This window comes from Macrosteles quadrilineatus, unplaced genomic scaffold (assembly GCF_028750875.1).
Source record: "Macrosteles quadrilineatus isolate MER2022 unplaced genomic scaffold, UCM_ALF_1.0 Scaffold_3__2_contigs__length_128488019, whole genome shotgun sequence".
Classification (NCBI taxonomy): domain Eukaryota; kingdom Metazoa; phylum Arthropoda; class Insecta; order Hemiptera; family Cicadellidae; genus Macrosteles; species Macrosteles quadrilineatus.
The window spans coordinates 98,649,330-98,669,956 of NW_026542596.1; the positions used below are offsets into that span (position 1 = coordinate 98,649,330).

General features: G+C 34.5%; 2 protein-coding genes across 2 annotated transcripts; one reads left to right on the forward strand and one right to left on the reverse strand.

Annotated features, from left to right (window-relative positions):
- Nucleotides 1-106: 106 nt before the first annotated feature.
- LOC128990353 (nucleoside diphosphate kinase 6-like) lies at nt 107-5,978 on the reverse strand. The gene is made up of 4 exons (XM_054412694.1): nt 5,769-5,978; nt 3,193-3,335; nt 2,420-2,580; nt 107-1,015 (listed from the first exon to the last, which is right to left on the reverse strand). Exons 1-4 carry the CDS (start codon nt 5,859-5,861, stop codon nt 849-851), a joined length of 564 nt encoding a protein of 187 aa, XP_054268669.1. The 5' UTR covers nt 5,862-5,978; the 3' UTR covers nt 107-848.
- Nucleotides 5,979-8,495: 2,517 nt separating this feature from the next.
- On the forward strand, nt 8,496-19,467 carry LOC128990113 (probable enoyl-CoA hydratase echA8). Its single transcript, XM_054412367.1, has 6 exons — nt 8,496-8,983; nt 9,492-9,733; nt 10,076-10,220; nt 10,967-11,116; nt 17,126-17,289; nt 19,242-19,467. Exons 1-6 carry the CDS (start codon nt 8,902-8,904, stop codon nt 19,365-19,367), a joined length of 909 nt encoding a protein of 302 aa, XP_054268342.1. The 5' UTR covers nt 8,496-8,901; the 3' UTR covers nt 19,368-19,467.
- Nucleotides 19,468-20,627: the final 1,160 nt, after the last annotated feature.

Below are 20,627 nucleotides of genomic sequence, written 5' to 3' on the forward strand. Positions count from 1 at the left end.
GTAATTTCTTCATGACTAGTGAGAATTAGGCCTAAAGTACAAGAACCTAAATTAACTAGGGTCAACTTATTAAATGGAACTGGTAAAACAAACTTGTTTGCTCAAAACACATTTATTGAATCACAATTTGTTCATAAACTATTGAAACATTTTAAATAACTTATGACAATAACAATTTAAACATAACATTCTAAGTCTAATAGTGTTAATAAACAAACTTTACAGGTAATAACGGTAACTGACTAACTACATTCTATCACAGTTGGAGGAACGTTAAATCTCCATACATGAACTTCTGGTAAAAGCCTGTACATTTTATAGGTTGTAAACCGTAATGGAATAAATAATTTAGTGAACATTCTCTCAAAGTCTTAACTGCCCCTATTCATTACACAGCAGCAAATTAAATTTTTATTGATCATATTTATTGGTATACTAAAATTTATGGTAGTCAAAAAACTGTCATGAGATGTATGTAATTTTGATCTCAGAGAATCAAATACTAGTTTCATGCAAACTGGTACAAGAATTTTATGATCTTACTAACATTGCAAAAATACTTTTTTAACATTTTACAAAATGTTTGTAGATATATTAAACCCTTAATTCTTTTAAATAGTGGAACACAATTAAAAGAAATTGTAGAGTTATAGGTTATAGCGTTTACAATCAATCAGTCTGCCAGATATTATCGACAAATCTAGTAAAAAATTAAAATTGAACTCACAAAAAAATGTAAAACAAAATGTACCTTCACTGGTTGGCTATTTTGATAATTTTAAGAACCAGAATCCTTGATTATCGATTAATATCATAAATATTTTGTCTATATAGTATCTAAACTACTTTTACCAACTAGTGCTGTTTCCAATCTGATTTTGGCTTGTTATTTGGTGATGTGATGTAGATTTTACCCCTTCAATATTGACTAGGCCACCATTTTCAATAAGCCACCTTCGTATGTTGAAATCCGGGAAGAAGACAGAAATTTCCCTCGCAGCCGAATCCATAGAATCTGGAAAAGGTAGACAATGCCGTAGAAGAAGAACATAAGAACAGCAATTTGTTACCGTAGAGAAAGAGGGGCGGGATTGTACGTAAATTAAGGTCTCAATTGAAAGTCGTGAAAGAAAATTGACGCTCCTGCCAAAAAATTATTTGTGTTCAGTGTTTCTAGGATTCTGTAGGAAGGGGATCAATCCCTGTTGATTACTGTTGCCAGATGACAGATGTGTAGGCAGAAAAGTGTTTTTACATAGAAAATGTGATTAAGTTGCTTAGGTAGTTTGTAGAATGCCCAAGGCCGTACACATTTTCTTATGGTACCAGCAGCAGGTGTTCAAGAGTTTCTATCAAGACAGAGACTAAATTTTACGTAACTGTTGCTTGCTGATCCGCTGACCTTGATAGTTATGGAGACGTGCCCTATTAGTTCAACAATTTTTCTTGTTCAATCACACCGAGATTTGAATTAAAAATTCTCAAACTTTTAGCCACTACTCCAACAACAGCAGTCAGACTACACCATGGAAAATATCACGAAAATGCTCAAGACCACCTCCAAAATCCACCACTCGGCAAATTTACCACTTCCAAACTCTAAACTCCATTCCCGTCCATTGTTTGGAGATGTACTTAAAAAAGCGGTCGACTACTGAGACAGAAATATGATCACAGAATACGATTCATAGTTGGCGAGGGTGTGAATTTTCTTTCACAAAGTTTCCTAATACTAGTCCCTAATAAATCTGACTAATCGTCCTATAGCAGTGGGAACATCTCTAAAAAAAATTTTATAGTGGATAAAGTAAGGAACCTGAAGTTGATCTCAGATTTGAACTAGCTAACCTGGCTGTGACAGAGGCACAATAGAGACTTTAATTTACATGTAGGTCATTCCTCATAAATTAATTTGGTGATAAAATAAAATTTCCTACGGAAAACTCCTTCTGGTTGGTTGGACCGTTTAAGACTAAAAAATGGCCGAATGATCTGACGGTATTGTTAATAATTATGTAAATGTCTACAATACTTTTACAGAAACAAATTTTGGACCGATTCATTTATATCTGGATGCTCAAAAATGTGTAGTATGCTTCTACTTCCTAACTCAATACCACAACATTTTTAAATACAGTTGACTATCTCATTTGATAGTCTACTTCTAGACACTTAACTAACAAAAGTCTGACCTATTAGAAGTTTCTAGAAACAATTATGCACACATCTTTTATTAACTCATTGATAAGGATATTAGAACTGTAAAATCCAAACAGGGCTGCACAATCCGTACATTTGATTTGTTTACTTGGCTATAGACTAAGTGGTACACATAATAATGTGCAAGAGCGTGAGTCATGATGTTGGTCGTCCAAACCAAACAAAATGGAGTCTAGTTTACGTTGACTGGGTAGTTTACCTGATCCGTGAGTGGCGTTTCTTGTGTCAGTCAGGCCGTATAAGCCTCTGATGCTGTCTGGATGAGTGAATATTGCCTGGTAAACTTTGGTCGGTCCCATCAGTTGGCGCCAATCAGAGATTGCGTTCTCTTTAGCTAATATGTACACCTCAGATTCTCCACTGTAAACAAATGTAACCATATATAAATCTGATGAATAGTGGCACTGATAAACAGTTAATTATTTTAATTAGTAGCTCTACCCTAGCCTCAAAAGGGCAGAATTACTATCTTCTAAGCTAATGTAGTGTGGAATAGTAGACAGCTACACTATTAATACCATTGGGTAGAAACTCTAAAATTAATTGAGTAGCCTACTGTGTCCCACTTAGTTTCATAAAACTCTAATTTGTTCAATCAGCTATTTATGGCTTAAAAAAATACTTTCTTGAAACTTAAAAAGCAAGGTTAAACAATATATAAGTACCATTCTTTGCAATCTTGGGGTAACATCATACACTTCCCAGTTATTGTTACAAGAGACAAATGTCTCCAAATAGTTATTAGGCCTACTTATTGTAATGAGTATCATTTACTTTTATTTAGTGCATTCATATTAATAATGTGATCAAGAGGTAACAAAATAACAGATTTCTGATACAACCAATTTAATAAGCCAGACAACTTATTTTAAGAAACATAACTTATAGGACCGATTTATTTTAAAATAGGATTGAGTATTTAAAACATGTGTGATTAACTTATATTATGAAATACAACCTAACTTGACTAACCTCATCATAGATGTAACCAAACGATTGTAGAAAAATTTATTTTTGTGTTCCCCATAAAAACTTTCAACTTGTTGGGGTGATATTTTTAAAACGCATGACTTCACAATTTTAAACTTGTTATCTTTGATAATCCTCCGAATACCCTGTAAAGAAAACATTTATTATTTTATCATAAACTTGTTTTGTGTTAATCTTTCCATGCAAGATAAATTGAAAAGTCACAGAAAATTCAAAGAAAGGGTGACTGTAGTTTCATTTCCCCACCTTAAGCCGTGTTTCACCGGAGTTTACTGTTTACAACAAATGTTCCTAAAAAAACCAAGAAACACTACATTATGAAAAGAAACATTTTTTTATGTTCGGAACAGTTTTTAGTGTTTACAACAGAAATTTTGTTTCCCGTCAGAGGTCGGTAAAGATCACAGGGTGTTCTAAACATTTGTTTGGAACACGTGTTTCAGTGCTTCTAGGCATTTTAAAATACTTCCCCACTACCCCTCACACCAACCCTTTATGTAGATCTATTACAGCTTCACACACTTCAGGTAAAAATAAAAAGACAAAAAAATAAAAAATTATTTCGAACAAAATCAAAGAAAAGTGCACTATCTGTTGTACACTTTTCTTACAGACGAATTAGAAACAAGTAGGCCTAGCAACAAAAAGTTAGGCCTCAAACATTTTGTTCTAAACTCCAGTGCAAACACAGCGGAAAACCCTACAAAACAGCATGGTGTGGGAAAGCGAGCCCAGCAAAATCTTTGAGTGGCTGCTGCTCTGAAAATTTGTAAATAAAACAACCTTATTTTAACCCACCACGCTAATAGTCTATATGTTAAGCAAAATATGGCTTTAGACTTGGAGCCTATATTTTAGATAGGCTAGTACCGTAGCATTTTTCATACAAATTTTAAACTTAAACTTACATGACTTCCTATAAGAATGATCACATTAAATTGAAGAATATAAGGAACTAAGTTACGTGTGGATTAGGAGTTAGTTCCGTCTATATTTTAGATATGCTTTACTGAATGTTGCAATGCAAAAGTTGGACTATGGTTTAAGGAGTTATGAAGTAGACCTATGCAATACCTTGTGAAAAATATTACAACTTCAAGATAATTTTGTTTTTAAACCGAGTTTTTTTATCAGAATTTATATCGGTAGGCCTAGGTAGGCTACCTTAAGTGATTGATAATCAATGAAATGGGTGTGTTCTTAGCCTATTGGTTAAGTTTAACATCTCAGACTTTGGTATGGGAGAGACGGGCAGCGCCGTCCTTAGGGTCGAACGAGTGGAGCAGCCGCTCCAGGCCTCGCGCCGGGGAAGGCCTCGTGCAGCGAGGCCTTACTATCGCTGATAATAACTTAAGTTAAAGATTTTGAATATAAATAATAAAATAAAGAACAGATATGTGCCTAAAATATGTCTGATTTATTATGGATTATTTCAATTGTTGTATTGATTTAATAAAAACCTACGAACGACATTTAAAACACAAAAGAATATAAAACATCGTTTGACAGCGTCAGTGGCGGGATTACGGAACCCGAGCCTCGCGGCAGCCACTGAGGAGCCACCCCGGTGAGTAGTGAGTGTGAGTGAGTCATACTTATACGCTTACGCTTAACTTACGCCTGGCACCGCGCCAACACCACGCAGCCACAGCGCCACCTGTCATATGGTGGAGGATGGTAAGGGGGATCATGTCACGTGATCGCATTCCAACAGATTTAAATATTTACTGGATGGATAATTAGTGTGAATAATCGGAAGGAGACTGACTGTAACTAGTCGAAAAAAACATGAGCCTTGAGCCTAAATAACTTAACTTATGGGAAATCGCTAAAAGGGTAGCCTACAGCTCTGCAGAGAACTTGTAAGCTAATATAGGACCGTATTGGTTGAATTATTGATATAAGTTAATCTATAGCAGTTATAGTTTGGTTCCATATATCGCTTCCAAAATTTGTTTCCCAATGTAAACATCGCATTGAGTTAAGTTATGATCTGTTTACATTTTTATTAGTGATTAATAAACGTAAACCAACATCAAATAGAGTAAGTTAATGATCTGTTGACGTTTTAACTTAATTGACGTTTAATAAATGAATCTAACTTATCAATCGGATAGGCCTATTCAATCAAAAACAAAATATACTTAGCCAATGAACGTTATTAAAGCAGGCCTAGCCAAAACTTTTTGATATGATTGGCCGTAGAATTTGGAAATGTCTTAAGTAGTTTCTTCCAATTTCAGTCGTAGAAATTTAGAATAAAACCAAGGATAAAAATAATCCACATTATTAATGTTTTTCTTAAGCTACTGTTTTTATTTAGCCTAAGCCTAGGCCTATAACAAAATTTGTGGTAACTTCAAACTAAATTCGATGCAACATTAATATTAAACCAAATTATAACCGATATGTAGGTAATATAATAATATTAAATACGATCTTATCAAATTAAACAATCACTACAGAACTGTGCCCGAAAAAAAATACTTTGATGGGCCTACATTAGGCTACAAAGATGTTGCTTCTCTGTGGACACATAAAATTTAATTAAAACTAACCTCTAAAGCATGAGATGCCTTTACGACATGGGGTTTCAGAATTGCGAGAGTCAGTTGTAAAGATGCTCTATTTGTTGATAACAAACCTAACATTTTATTACTAAAAATCGTTAGTTGCTAATTGCTATAAACATATTAAACTCTAAATGCCGGGCAAACTTAGACGAAATAAAAATATTATCTAGCATCTAGCCTACATTGACATTTAACAACAAAATGTAAACAAAACATAGAAATAGAAAACACATGAAAAAAATTAAATGAAATAGTTCTTTTTTTCGCTTGCTGTCTTTACCGCACTTCAGACTCATGGTGAAACTAAAATACATAGGTGTGTTATTATTCCCGTCATATACTGACGTCACTCAGATTGCAAACACCATTTTACCATATTTAGAAAAAGTATAAAAACAATAACAATCCTATCAAAACCATCGATGTATAATAACTCTACTGGATAGCGCGCTAGGTGGTGGAAAAACGGTCCGTGCCCACCAGTCGAATTGGTGGGATACCGAGGCGGACGGGCCGAATGAACCTCTCTGATTTACACAAACATACATTCACTCAACCTGCTCTGCTACACTTATTTGTTAACATAAAAAATTCAAATTGATATATTATTTTTCTGGAAAACCCAGTGCTCATTACTATGTAGCTAGTTTTAACATTAACATATTTTTTCTAATTTATTTAGGCAAATTAAAACGGATGATTGTTTTTTAACACCATTCAAAACATGAAAAATGTAGTAAGCGAGGAACTTTTTTATTTTTTGGTCAGGAAAAAAATTCCTGTGGCAAAGTTTTAGATCAAAGTATGAATTTTATTTTTTATTTGAAGCTTTCTTTGATACGGAGCCTGCTTGTATCATTTTTAAGCGATTAAAAATAGGCATAAAATCGCTTGGCGCGGCATTGGCGCTAGGAGCTCGGCCGGCTCAGCATCAGTTTACGGGATATAGAAACCGAGTTTTTAGCATTTAATTATCATTATATTACATCAAATATGGCATTACATTACGAAGAATGGTAACTAAATTTACAGGCGTATGTTTATGCATTTTTATGCTTACCGGTAGTCTATAGTTAAGAAAATTCTTTGAATCAAAGAATAAATGTTGGATTTTACAGCAGTATTTAATACCTAAGAAAATATTTTGTTATTACTTTACTTCAGTGAGAATAATGAATACATTTAAGATATTGACATTCAATATTATACACTCATTTTACTTAGCAACATAATATGTTTTCCAAACACGTTAATCACAGTATGACAAAGAAACATACTATAATATAAACAAAATATATATTCTTAAATGATGCAAAGTCTCTCAATAATAATTGGGCCTCACCGAAGCAAATGATGACATGCATTTTTGATGAAATAATTATTGTGATATACTTTGCTCTGGTTAATGTTCAAATAAAAATAAATCTAACTCTTTTATATCACCACTACATTTCTTATGAGATTTGCCTTTGACACATAGTCTATAAAGTATGAGCAAGTACGTAGATTAATTATATCTGCTTATAAAACCTCCTTAAGTTCGTTACAATCAATTATTCTCGGAATATTTCCACAAAACTAACATAGCAATACACGGCGAGAGCGGGCGCGACGCTCGCCACTAGGGTGAGTCATGCCTTTATCCCCACTCCTCGCGGACAGAGCGAGGTAGCGACGGACCGTTTTTCGAGCCCTACTTCAACCTGAGCGCGCAATCCAGGGAGTTATTATACATCGATGATCAAAACAAATATATACTTATATGGCAATACAATCAGCTTATTTTTTTTTAATCTGCGTGACGTCAGCATATGACGGGAAAAGCACACATATGTATTTTCCATCCACCATGCTTTAGACTTAATAATAATGTAATGTAGCGTTACATACAAGTTGTATTGGTACTGCTTCTTTTAGTGAATTTCCCATATAGGGAATAAGATATTACCGCAGGGGCCCATTTCATAATAAAGTACAAACTAATATTATTAGTAAATCAGCTGATCGCCCAATGCAAATCTAATGGAAATTACAAGTTACAAGTTGTAACTTGTAACTTGTAGTTTATTATGAAATGGGCCCCAGGTCTCATGGTAAGACCTAGACCCAGGACCGATTTACTTTTTCGTTTTATAAGGTTTTTGCTTGAGTTATCGTACTAACGTACACACGCACATTTAAATATTAATTTGAACCGATAGTGTTTTTAGCCTCTAGGGACCTCAAAACTAAAAAGTAAGTCGGTCCCGGGTCCAGGTCTTACCATGAGTACTACGGCAATAGCATAGATGAAACATACTCCTCGAGGCTTAAGGCCTTGAGGAGTATGTTTTGAAAAACAAAAAGTTATTCTGTAAAATTAAAAAAATACACTAATATCAAAGAGAGTTTATTTTCTTGCATTTTTAGGGCTGCTAATATAATAAAATTAAAACATATATAACAAAGTACCCTTTTAGTAATTATTTTATTTTAAAAGAGAGTTTGTTTAATCTATGCTAATACTATAACGTTGTAATATAGTATAGCCTCATATTCACACAATTCATAGATTTAATCGTTGGTTCAACGGCATGTTATAAATGCCTAATGCCTATTGCCGTCACACTGTGCCGAAAGCGAAAGGCCTTTTTCTTAGTTTTTCTTTCGGAAAATGTTGCCTTGCCACTTGCCACTTGTCAGTGTCGTCTGTATTGTTATGTTTGTGTTAACGTGTTTGGCAAAATAAAATTGTCTAATCACAAATCATTAAATCAAATTCAAATCAGTCAAAATCAGAGAAGAATAGACCTTCTTCATCACTGAGCTAAAATTTCCCACTTCACTCACACTTTTTGTCTTGGAGAGTTGAGTGGTCGAGTCTCAAGTCGGGGAGGTGTTGGACTGTTATTCTAGGCTAACATTTTTGCTTTCAGTATTTTTACAACATGTTCAATATTTCTATACTGTACTAATAAATAATACTATATGGCGCGACAATACTAAATTATAGACATTGGTATTATTTTCGGGATTGAATTTTTTTTTATTTGAGCTATCAGGCTACTATTTGTAATACGGTAAGTTAAGGCTCCAAGTAAAAAGTGCAAGTGTAAATATAGGTAAGATAGCCCTGACAATGATGGTACATCAAAAATTATTTCAAAGAATTTTTTTCTGTAATTTGAGGACATTTTCTACCACCACAAACAACTCACCAGGTAAATTACAGTACCTAGTTATTATTAGGTAGGTAGGCTAAGTTTATTTGATACTTTGGTATCATCCAAATAATATACTAAGGCCACCCTTATACACAGCGCTGCGGCAGTTATATCAGGTTGGGTTGTATCATGAATGGGTTGTGTTATCACTCATTCTCCACTTACATTACTGTTGAGAATGAATAAATAAATTAACAAGTGTAGCATTTTTTAAATCATGCTGCATCATCTTCTCAGCATATTAAAAAAGGGCTCACATTAGCTGAGGTCTAACATAGAGTGTGGGCGGTGCTAATGTTGAGACCAGGTAAAGCTAAATAAAAAACATAGGCTACTTTGCTATAGAATTTATGTCTAACCTATTTCTTACCATGTTCCCAACATTTTCTGAATAGAAACTGTAGGCCTAACCTACTATTAAACTTTACAAATGGTTTTAACCAAGTTACAGTATCATAAAAAATGGAGGTTGAAAATGCACTAACAACTAAGTTTATTGTTACAGGAAATGTGATTATTGTTAATAAAATGAATACTGTGATGACCATCGGGATAAATCGTCCTGAGACTTGCAATGCTCTGAATTACGAAGCAGCAAGCCGGTTATCAGATGCCATCTCCCAGTTCGAGGAAGACACCAGTGTTGCAGTCGGAGTCATACATGGTGTCGCTGGAAACTTCTGTTCAGGTTTTGACTTGAAGGAGATGAGCAACGACCCTAATCTGGCAGAAAAACTCACTGGACTTGTAAGCATTTTATGCCGATTTCTGAATTGAAGTGAAGTGACAGTTTGATTATTTTTTCAAAAATCGCATAGCTTTAAAAACTGTGATTCTAAAATCATGTAGGCCTAGATCTATTTGCCTAATTCTAGCAAGGGATGAGAAAAGGCAATGGGCCCCTATGAAAAGATTAACAAAAAACAAATCACAGAAACCAACATTCTTTGGTGAAGCTAAATAAAAACACCAAACAACTGTAAATTTAGACTACACTTTCTAGCCTACACTCATTAACATGACAAGGCATATATTGTTGTAACGTGTTGTACCATATTGTTGGCTATCCACAGTATGTTTTTATTATAGAGACTGACAGACCGCTATGTATCTAAGCCGCTAGTGGCAGCAGTGTCTGGTTACGCCGTGGGGGTCGGTATGGACCTGGCGCTATGGTGCGATCTGCGAGTGATGGAGGACAAGGCCATCATGGGCTGCTTCCAGAGAAGACTTGGTAAAGTTAGTACAGCTTGACTAACCTTAATAGCGAGTTGCTGATTGCTAGAAAAACAGGTTGATTTAAAATCAGTCTGTTTAATCCGTTCTGAATCTTGGTTTTGTATTTTTAAATTTTGTATTGATGGTACCAAGGAATAGTAAATTCTTGATAATTCACTCCTTTTACAGAATAAATGTAAACGTGTTACTACGGCATTTTAAAATTATTCGTGCCCGTGATCACAGCAATATTATAGTAATTTCCTCTGATGTGTTGTAGCTGTGAATTTTATAAGGTGCATACTTCCCAGGCCTTTTCTACAATCGAGTGGGATTTCATCCCCACTAGAAACACAGACATAGATATCTTGAATTTTTAGTCTTGAATATCCCAGAACTTTTTTAGTCAAATAAATGTTGAATGGTTGCATAATTATTATTTCTATAAACTGTAATTTTAATAACAGATTAAACTTTTCTAAACTGTTTTATGATTTTTTTAAATAAATATTTCCAGTTAATTTCAAATAATTATTTTTACAGTTTCCATGCCAGGGGTGTTTTTAATGAAGGGATTGTAAATTTTTTGAAATAAATTGGTCCAAACCTATAAGATTTTTGTGGTTGTATGACAAGGATAGAACCCATTCCTCTTGCAACACTGTCCACTAGGTTTGTAACACACATATTGTTAGTAGGGTGTCCTAATTTGATATAGGCTCTCTGGTATCTCTGGTATTTTTACACCTGTTTTCTTCGTAGGTATTCCTCAAAGCCAGAGTATGTTGGACAGACTGAAGCATATGGTTGGGCTGTCCCGCAGTCTAGACTGGGTGTTGACCGGTCGACCAATCACAGCGGAGGAGGCCTTCTCATGTGGCCTAGTATCTCGCTTGGTGGCTTGTGGCACCGGTGGGTGACATTGGTTACTTTTCAATGCTGTGTGAATGAACTTTGCATTTAACTTAAAGTAAAGTTAGCCTTGGGTTTGGGTAGTAATTTTAATATAAAGCCTCTTAATTTTTAAACTTACCTAAAGAGATAAGTAGGTCTAGTTAGACATGTTTTCCTGAATAGCCTCTGCTTAGCCGAATGAGAGTTGTGATACAAATTGAAAACTAAGAGAAAAATCATATTTTTTTAGTGTGAATAACTCATTCAACAAAGTTCCATTTATATGAAATACTGTCTATAGCTAGGCCACTTAAATAATATTTTTAGTCCAGTACCGTATTCAAAAGCTAATGTTTATTGATATACCTAGGCCTAAAGCAGAACAAGGAGTGTGCTGGTACAGTACAAAAATAAACTGTACTGGTTACTTTGAGTATTATCCGGAGGCCACCCTTATACAGCGTGCGTGGTTATGTTAGGTTGGGTTATCATAAATAGAAAGTATGACTTATCTGGTATCGTTCGATTCATAAAGAAACAAGGAAAGTCCTACAAACATGATTGATAACAAAACCTAACATAACTGCTGCAGCACGCTGTAAAATAAGTGGTCTCTGTTTAATACCAAAGTACCTTGTACTGATACCGGTAGATATCGGTTACCATTGACTATTGGACACCGTACTGAAGTTGACATCATCTATATGGAACAGCTGTCACCATTTTTTTGCTAGGGTCTAAAATTCTATTTTTTACCTTATTTTTGTTGTTGTTGACAAATTTGATAGGTAATTACAGTTTCTATAGCTCACACTAAGACGTTTCTATTAGTTTGACTTTGTCCAATAATCCGTGTATTCGACAGATATTAGGGATTTAAATCAGCGCAATCATTCCCACACATCAACTACAACGATTTTGATTAAAAACCTGGCAAAAACTTTAACATGGAGATGGAATATCTAGTTGTATTAATAGTTAATTGTACCTGACGCATAAATGTTCTCTAGGAATATTTTAATAAAGAATTTGTCTGTAGTCAAAGATTTTACTTTAGGTGGCATTTATTTGGTGATTTGAAAAGTTAATTTTATCATGTAATAGAAATGAAAGTAATTACCTTAATAGAACAAGGCTTTAATTTACTAAAGATTGACACTACTTTAAACATGTTATGAATTGTGTACAAACAGTCATTTAACAAAAACATAAATAACATATGATTTAACAATTTAAACATAAAGTAAAGAAGGAAAGGCACAGTATTAAATATTACAACATTCTTCCCTCCTTAGGAATGAAAGTAGTCCTTCAAATAGACAGGAAGCTTCCGAGGTCTATTGCTTCTTCTAATGGGCTCGTTGTTATTTTTTAAACTATTGTCTCTACTATTGGATTCGGGTAGTTGGACAGTAGGGCCAGAATCTTGTGAAATAGGAGCATCAGTAGTAGTTTCGCCAATCTTGTCCACATCTAGTAGATCTTCATTTTCAATGTCTTTCTCATGAGCTTCACTCACCTCGCCGAAAGAAGCTAAATGGCGTGCTGAAACAGTAGTTTCTCTTCCATCTGGATATCTGATATGGGCGTATTCGGGATTTCCTTCTAAGAGTGTCACTTCTTCTACTAAAGGGTCAAATTTTGAAGACCGGTTGAATTTACGTAGAAGAACGGTGCCTGGTATTAAAAGCCAAGATGGAGTTGATAGGCCATTAGCAGAACGTCTTGAAAAACCAAACATTCTTTCGTGAGGGGTGGTATTTGTAGCCGTACACAACAGTGAACGAATAGAGTGTAGAGCATTCGTTAAGACTTCTTCCCATCGAGTAATAGGTAAACCAAGATCTTTGAGAGCTAGTTGAACAGTTTTCCAAATAGTACCATTATAGCGTTCAACTTGTCCATTTCCTCTAGGATTGTATGGGGTCGTCCTGCTGGTTGCAATGCCCAGGGTCATGAGCCACGTTTTAAATTCTTGTGACATGAATCCTGAGCCTCTATCAGAATGAATGAACGATGGAGCACCGAAAACACCAAACAGTTGTTGAAGACATGAAATAACTGAAGATGATGAAGTATCACGACAAGGAAAAACAAACGGGAAACGTGAATACTCATCTATCACAGTCAGCATATACTTATTTTGAAAACGAGATGGAAGTGGTCCCTTAAAATCAATATTAAGCCGCTCAAAAGGGGCTGAGGCTTTGATGAGAGTGCCATGGTGTTTATGGAAGTTTGGCTTTACTTCAGCACAGGTACGACATGCAGATGTTATTCGACGCACGCCTTCTGCGGAGTAAGGAAGATTCTTGGTGCGTATCCAGTGGCTAAGTCTTAAAACTCCAGGGTGACATAGTAACTTATGGAGAGAGATAAGTTTTGCATCAGTGGAAGTTACAGTAGAAGATACAGAACTGACTCTAGATAGAGCATCAGCTGCATGATTGTCTTTTCCCGGACGATACACTATGTCATATGAATAGCACGATAGATCTAGTCTCCACCTTGTAATCTTCTCATTCTTGATCTTGCTCCCATGTTTTAAATCAAACATGAATGCAACAGATCGTTGATCAGTGATGAGTCGAAAGTGTCTGCCTAACAAGAAGTGTTTCCAATGTCTCACAGCCTCAACTATGGCATAAGCCTCCTTTATGACAGAGGAATGGCGTTTCTCTGAGTCTGACAGAGTTCGGGAGAAGAATGCTACCGGTCGATTTTGTTGACTAAGAGTGGCGGCTATTGTAGTATCTGAGGCATCTGTCTCCACGCAAAATGGAACTTCATTATCAATACAGTCCAGAGACGCTTTCTCTATATCATGTTTGAGATTCTGGAACGATGAAAGTGCTTCTTCAGATAACGGAAAAGAACCGTTACCATAATAATAATGGTTTTAGGAGCTTAATCTTTTCGGAAAAGCAGGGTATGAACTTGGAGTAGTGAGAGAACATGCCTAAGGCTCTCTTTAAAGAAGCAGTATCAGTGGGTGGGGGAAACTCTAAAAGTGACTGAAATCTCTTCGGATCAGGTCTAATAACACCATCACTGATGGAGTGACCTAGTAGAGTGATATTGCGTAGAGAAAATGAGCTTTTCTCATGGTTCATAGTTAAGTTGTATTTAGAAGCTGTTTGCATAAATTTTTTAGGTTTTCATCATGTTCAGTTTGAGTGCGACCACAAATTGTTATGTCGTCTAGGTAAGCAAATGTATCTTTCAATTTTTCTTTTCTTATAATGTGATCCAAGGTTCTTTGAAAAGCAGCAACACCGTTAGTTGTACCAAAAGGGATTCTGGTAAACTGGTAGAGTTCCCCAGCAGCCTCAAAAGCAGTGTATAGTCGGTCTTTTGCAGGAATAGGGACTTGATGATAGGCACTTCTCAAATCTATCGTACTAAAGACTTTGTAACGAGCAACTTTAGAGATTATTTCATTAATGGAAGGGATTGGGTAGGCATCCAATTCTGTGAAGCGGTTTATTGTTCTAGAATAATCTATGACCATCCTTTTCTTGTGATTTTGTGAAGAAGTAACAAGCACTTGGGCACGCCATGGTGAATTGCTCTTTTCAATTATTCCATCATTTAACAGCTTATTCACTTCTGCTTCAATGAACTGAGAATCGTTGAGTGAATGGCGAATGGATTTGATAGCTATAGGTTTACAATCAGAAGTCAGGTTGGTAAATAGATTAGCAGGTTCAACATTTGCAGCAGTAAGAGCGCTTACAACTAGAGGATCCTTATCCCCTCCAAACTCAAAGTGAACTGATGAATGAAGTTGCAGTAAATCTCGTCCTACAATTATATCTGAACAGAGGTTAGACATGACAGAAAGTTTGGTATGGGGGTATTTATGACCAAGCATCTCAAGAGTTACGTTGCAATTGCCAGTGATTTTTACTTTATGATTATTGGATGCTAATCCCACCTCTTCATTCATCTTGTGAATTTTCAAATTTAGCTGACGAACTACATTGTGATCAATCAAGCTTAAGTCACTTCCAGAATCAAGCATACCGTTAACCTTGAAACCGTTAATAGTGACAATGGTTTTAACTTTGGACTGGTGTGAGATAGAACAAGAAATTTCACACACAGAATTTTGAATAGCAGAAGTAGTTTTCTTTGATTGTGACCGGCAAACTTTCTGAAAATGGCCTGTCTTTCCACAACTATTACAAGTTTGGTCCTTTGCTGGACAGTTTATGCGAGGATGTCTAAATCCACCACAAAAGTAGCATTTGGAACGCACAGCTCCTACAGCAGGGTCTTGACTAACACTAGTGGTTTTATCAGTAGCAGAGTCCTTAGTCAATAAGTCATTTGAAACAGCATTTATTGTTGCACAAGGAGTGTCATACTGCAAGGAATGTAGTTGAGCCATCTCCAAAGCACGAGCTTGAGCATGAGCATCCGTCAAAGTCAAATTTTCATTTTTGAGTAGGCGTTGTCGTATAACAGGACCTCTAACCCTCCGAGTGTCACGCGTCGAGTTTAAGACGCACAACACACTTTGTGTAGGGTCACGCGTCGAGTTTAAGACGCACAAACATCGTTTACGGCGAAGGCTCTATGACTGACTGAATCGGATTGAACTGGATCGAGTTAGGTATCGTTCTTTCCGTAATATTCTAAGCTTTCTCCAGAGGTCTGTCTCTAAGCGCTATTCATTTTAGTTCCGAAAATATTGTAGCAGACAGCTGACGTGCGTGTATTTGTAAACAGCTAGGTTCCCCCGGACCGATGACTGATGTGTTTTATTACGTTTATCATTGTTTTAGTGTTAAAAATCAAAAGTAGTGATATATGTGGTGCATTATAAGAAGATTTAAGTGGTTTTGAAGTGCTGGTTGATGATCCTGAAGAAGTAGGTAGTGATATTGATGTAAATTATCAGCCAGATTCCTAGCTATGGTTAGGCTATGCATTCTTAGCTAAACGCTATGTACTGAAATCCGTTTTTCGCTCATAACTTATTTATTTGATAACTTACCTCGCTATATGATTATATATTTGTAATCCTCATTAAATTTAGAACAAAGTGGCTATTTTCAAATATTTATAGGCCTATAATTTATACAATTTCATTGAGCGCGAACTTATTTTTTTTTTGAAAATTTTTGAAATTATATTTTTTTTTACCTAAAAATTTTTTTTTGAAAAAATGTTCCTTATGTTTTATATATAATATTGAAGCCCATGATTTTCCAAACAAAATGGTATATAGAACATTAGAATTAACATTGTTTTAAGCTTCTCAGATCCGTTTTAATAAAACCTTGCAAAGGGGCCAAAAATAGGTGGACATTAAGGCCTAAACTATGGACACTCGGAGGGCTAATAGATGAATCACGAATACAGTCATCACGATTGCTTTCCGCTGTAACTGCTTTGAATTGGCAGTCGCGATTAAGTAGTCTTAATGATTCTAAATACCGGTCAACAGTCTCATTTGTTTCTTGACGGCGAGTAAAGAGTTTATGTCTAGCAAAAACCTCGTTTACAGGTTTAACAAATACATTTTTGAGGACAGTTCATCTAACTAGGATACCGGTAGTTCATCGTTTGAGGATCTTCATTGTAAGAATGGCATTGACTTACGTATTCATATATGGTAGGTGATATGTAATTGATTAGAAGACGAAATTTCTCTTCCTCATTAGCATTTGTACTTATAATAAAATTTTGGAATCTGTGTTGCCAGTGATTCCAAACTGTAGATGAATTGTTTGATTCTGGTTCCAACTCTAGTACATTTGGACATAGAAGACGATCCATTCTTCTCAGTTATAGTAAATTAAATTGTAATAGAAATGAAAGTAATTACCTTAATAGAACAAGGCTTTAATTTACTAAAGATTGACACTACTTTAAACATGTTATGAATTGTATACAAACAGTCATTTAACAAAAACATAAATAACATATGATTTAACAATTTAAACATAAAGTAAAGAGGAAAGGCACAGTATTAAATATTACAACATATCAGCTGTGTGGTTTTGTGTTTCCCCGCAGGTTTTGGACAAGCCTACAGTGCTGCCAATGCTATAGCCAAGTTCCCTCAGGCCGCACTCAACACCGACAGAGCCGCTTTGTATCTGACCTGTCTTTCTGACCAACATATACAGGCTGGGTTGGTCTCCCAGTACAGAGAACACCACCTGAAGAACTCCATCCAGGTAATCATACATATCTGTCCGAGCAGATAAATAACATATGTTCCTAGTGAAAAATATGTCTCTCAATAGCTGAGTGGTTGGTAACCAGATGGTCGCTGGTTCGATCCTGAGGAAAGTCAGAAGCTTTTTGATGGTTTGAAACAGTACCTTTTCTTGATCATTGGGCTTTTCAATAAAATGGTCCTTACAAGAGCAATAATGATCTGATTTCAATGAAATTTGGCACAAACGTGTGAAATGATGAACGGACCATGGGAATGGGGGTATTGGAGTAAAAATTGGTTTTTCCCATTTTTGACTCTAAAAACATAACATTTGGCAATTGATTTCAAAACCATTTTGTAGAGCTCAAAAAACAAACAATTTCTAAGTATATTGAAGCGTTGATATGCGCCTAATAGTTACGGAGAAAATTCCAAAAATTTTTAAATTTAAAATGCCTATGTCATTTGTATGGTGAATAAGTAAACTTGTTGTAGTTTGCTTGTTTATGAACATAATTTGATCAAATTTGGAAAATGCATTTATTTAATACGGTACTAAACTATTTTACATTTGACTAAAAACACTTTTTTACACTCCCTGTTACAGCAAACCTAAGTACTCGTCAAACTCATGCTATTTAAATAGGGAATAAATGTGATATTTTTAATGAGATATTTTAGTGTAAATCCAAGCTGCGGCGGGGGTATTTTAGTATTTTTCACAGTTCCTAAATGAACTATAATTAAAACATGCTTTATCAGCTCTGATTTTGCATTTTGTAATGTGATCGTATTAATCTCCAATGCTCTTTCAGTGACCATATCCAATCTTTATTTTACAATAAAGTTTGCTTAGGTTTTCCTATCACTATCAATTGCTGAATGTGTTATGTAATTGAACAGTTTTTTCTCCTCTTAACTTGATTGTGTTTATTGTAAAATCTATTAGGCAAAGTATTACATTATTATTGATTTTATTTTTAAAATATAATAATTTTAGCAAATTTTCCATAGGGAATAATAATATATGTAATATAAGGAATTTACCATAGGTATCATAGTAAGACCTGGACCCGGACCGATTTACTTTTTCGTTTTGATGTCCCCAGAGGCCAAAAACACCATCCGTTCAAATTCATAAATAATGTATATTTATTTATATTGTACACATTTATACATGTGTGTGTAATCGTTTAGGCCTAACACAAAAATTTAAGAATTAATTATCAGATTTTGAGGAAATTTGGCACGTGTAAACATACATTTATTAGAACGAGTTTGTGAACCAGAATGGTCGGACTATGGGAACTTGTATTTATGGGGTAATGATTGGGTTTCCCATTGTTGACACAAAAAAACATAAAATTTTGAAAATTCTTCTCAAATAATTTAGTAAATTGTTTTTGTACATTTATTGGTTATTGTAAGGAGAAAATAAAAATATTGTATTGTAAATTAAAAATGTGATGTTATTCTTATGGAGAATAAGTTAACTCTTATAGTTTGTTTATTTATGGATATATTTTGATCAAACTTGGTAAATCTATTTATTTTATACTAAGCTATTAAATATCTTAACACTCTCCCTGTAGCAGCGAATCTAGGTACTTGATAAACCTAATTAATTTGATTTATTTAATTAGATTTAAGTCAAGTAAAATCAAATCGGGCAAATGAAAATTTGCTTAGTCTACAGGTTTGCTGCAGCGGGGGTATTATTTGTTATAATTTTTTTCAAGCCGATATCTCTAACTAAACCATCTCAACAACTGGTAGATCAAGTATAGAATTTAAAGTTAAAAAGAGATTATGCTTTGATTAATGAAGTTGTATAGTTAGCATATAATAAGAGGCTTTTAATATCAGCGTAAAAGCTGATATTGATTGTTTATAACCTACAAATATAGTACTCTGATAAGGAAAGGTGTTTTCTCATTTTTCAAATTGTGATTAAAAACAATTTTTCAGGAAGCAGAAGAAGGAGCCAAGAAATTTGTCGAAGGATGTGGACGACACGGCAAAACAACGGGTCTCTTCACCGTAGAAAACAGCTTAGAAATTACTGAAGAAAGTGGAAGAAAATCAGTGTTGTAGCCTTAAATTAAGATTATTTGCGACCCCGTTAACTCAGGTAATTGTAGCAATGATTTTTTTATTTATTTATTTTCCAATAAACTAGATTATTAAGTAAGAAGTATGAATTATTTCATCTTGTTTCAACTTGACTATAGAAAGAACTTTTGTAGTATGATAGCACAATTAGATCCATAGTAAAATCCTATTACTACGTTTAAGCTGAAAACCAGTTTTAAAACAAAAATGAGTGTTCTGCTGATTACTGTTTTCTGTTCTATACACAAACTTTTAACCGAGCGAAATTAAAATTTCAACATATTATATAAACCATAGCATATAAACTATGACAGTAACAAAAACTAAACTCTGTTTACAAAATTTAGGCAGTTTTAGGAGAAGAAACATATTTCACTCACTTGATCCTACCTTTAAAACAATGCTTAACAGCTGATGTTTACCAAAACATCAATCAGCTGGGCAACATAAACATTAATCAGAAAAAGTTTCCTGGGGGAACTTTCCCTCAAACCGCCTGAATTTTGTGAACAGACAATAAGAGATCAAATAGAATCTTTACAGCCCTTTTCTCTTGAATCAAAATTTGCTACAGCTGGTTTTTTCAGATGGTTTTCTTTGGTATCCAAAACCAATTGTTTTTATTTTATTCTAAAATAGCAGCTGATCCATCTCTTCTGTCCATCTCAATCTTTGCACTGTTACTTGAGTTTATTGATAGAAGACTTGTTATTCTATTCTAACATCAGTATCTGTTTACATGATGCTTGCCAAATTACCATTGAACTTTTGTACTTGGCAGAGTGCAAGTTTTATAAATAACCCCCAGTGGACAACAAGTAAACAATCAGGCTTACATTGAAAACAACTGCAACTTTTTAGGCTTTTATTTAACAAAAAATATATTTAAAATCTCATGATACTAATTAGTGTTTAAACAAATTCATGGTAGCAGTCTAATAAAACTTACTTAGCTCTTACACAATATAAAATCAAAAAGAACATCAAATTATTTACAAATTAATGTATTATGTGGTGTCTTGAGTTACATAAAAAAATTAATGCTATTTAGTTTGTAAATTTATCCCTATGATTGATTATTTAATACGATAACATATTTTGTCGTTTCTTAAATATCATATTACCGTTGAATGAATGTATGATGAACAAATAATAAGAGAAAATGAAAATACGTTAATCAATGAGAACAATGAAAAGTACTGTACATCGCTTCAATCATCAGTTAAGAAGAGAAACCTTATT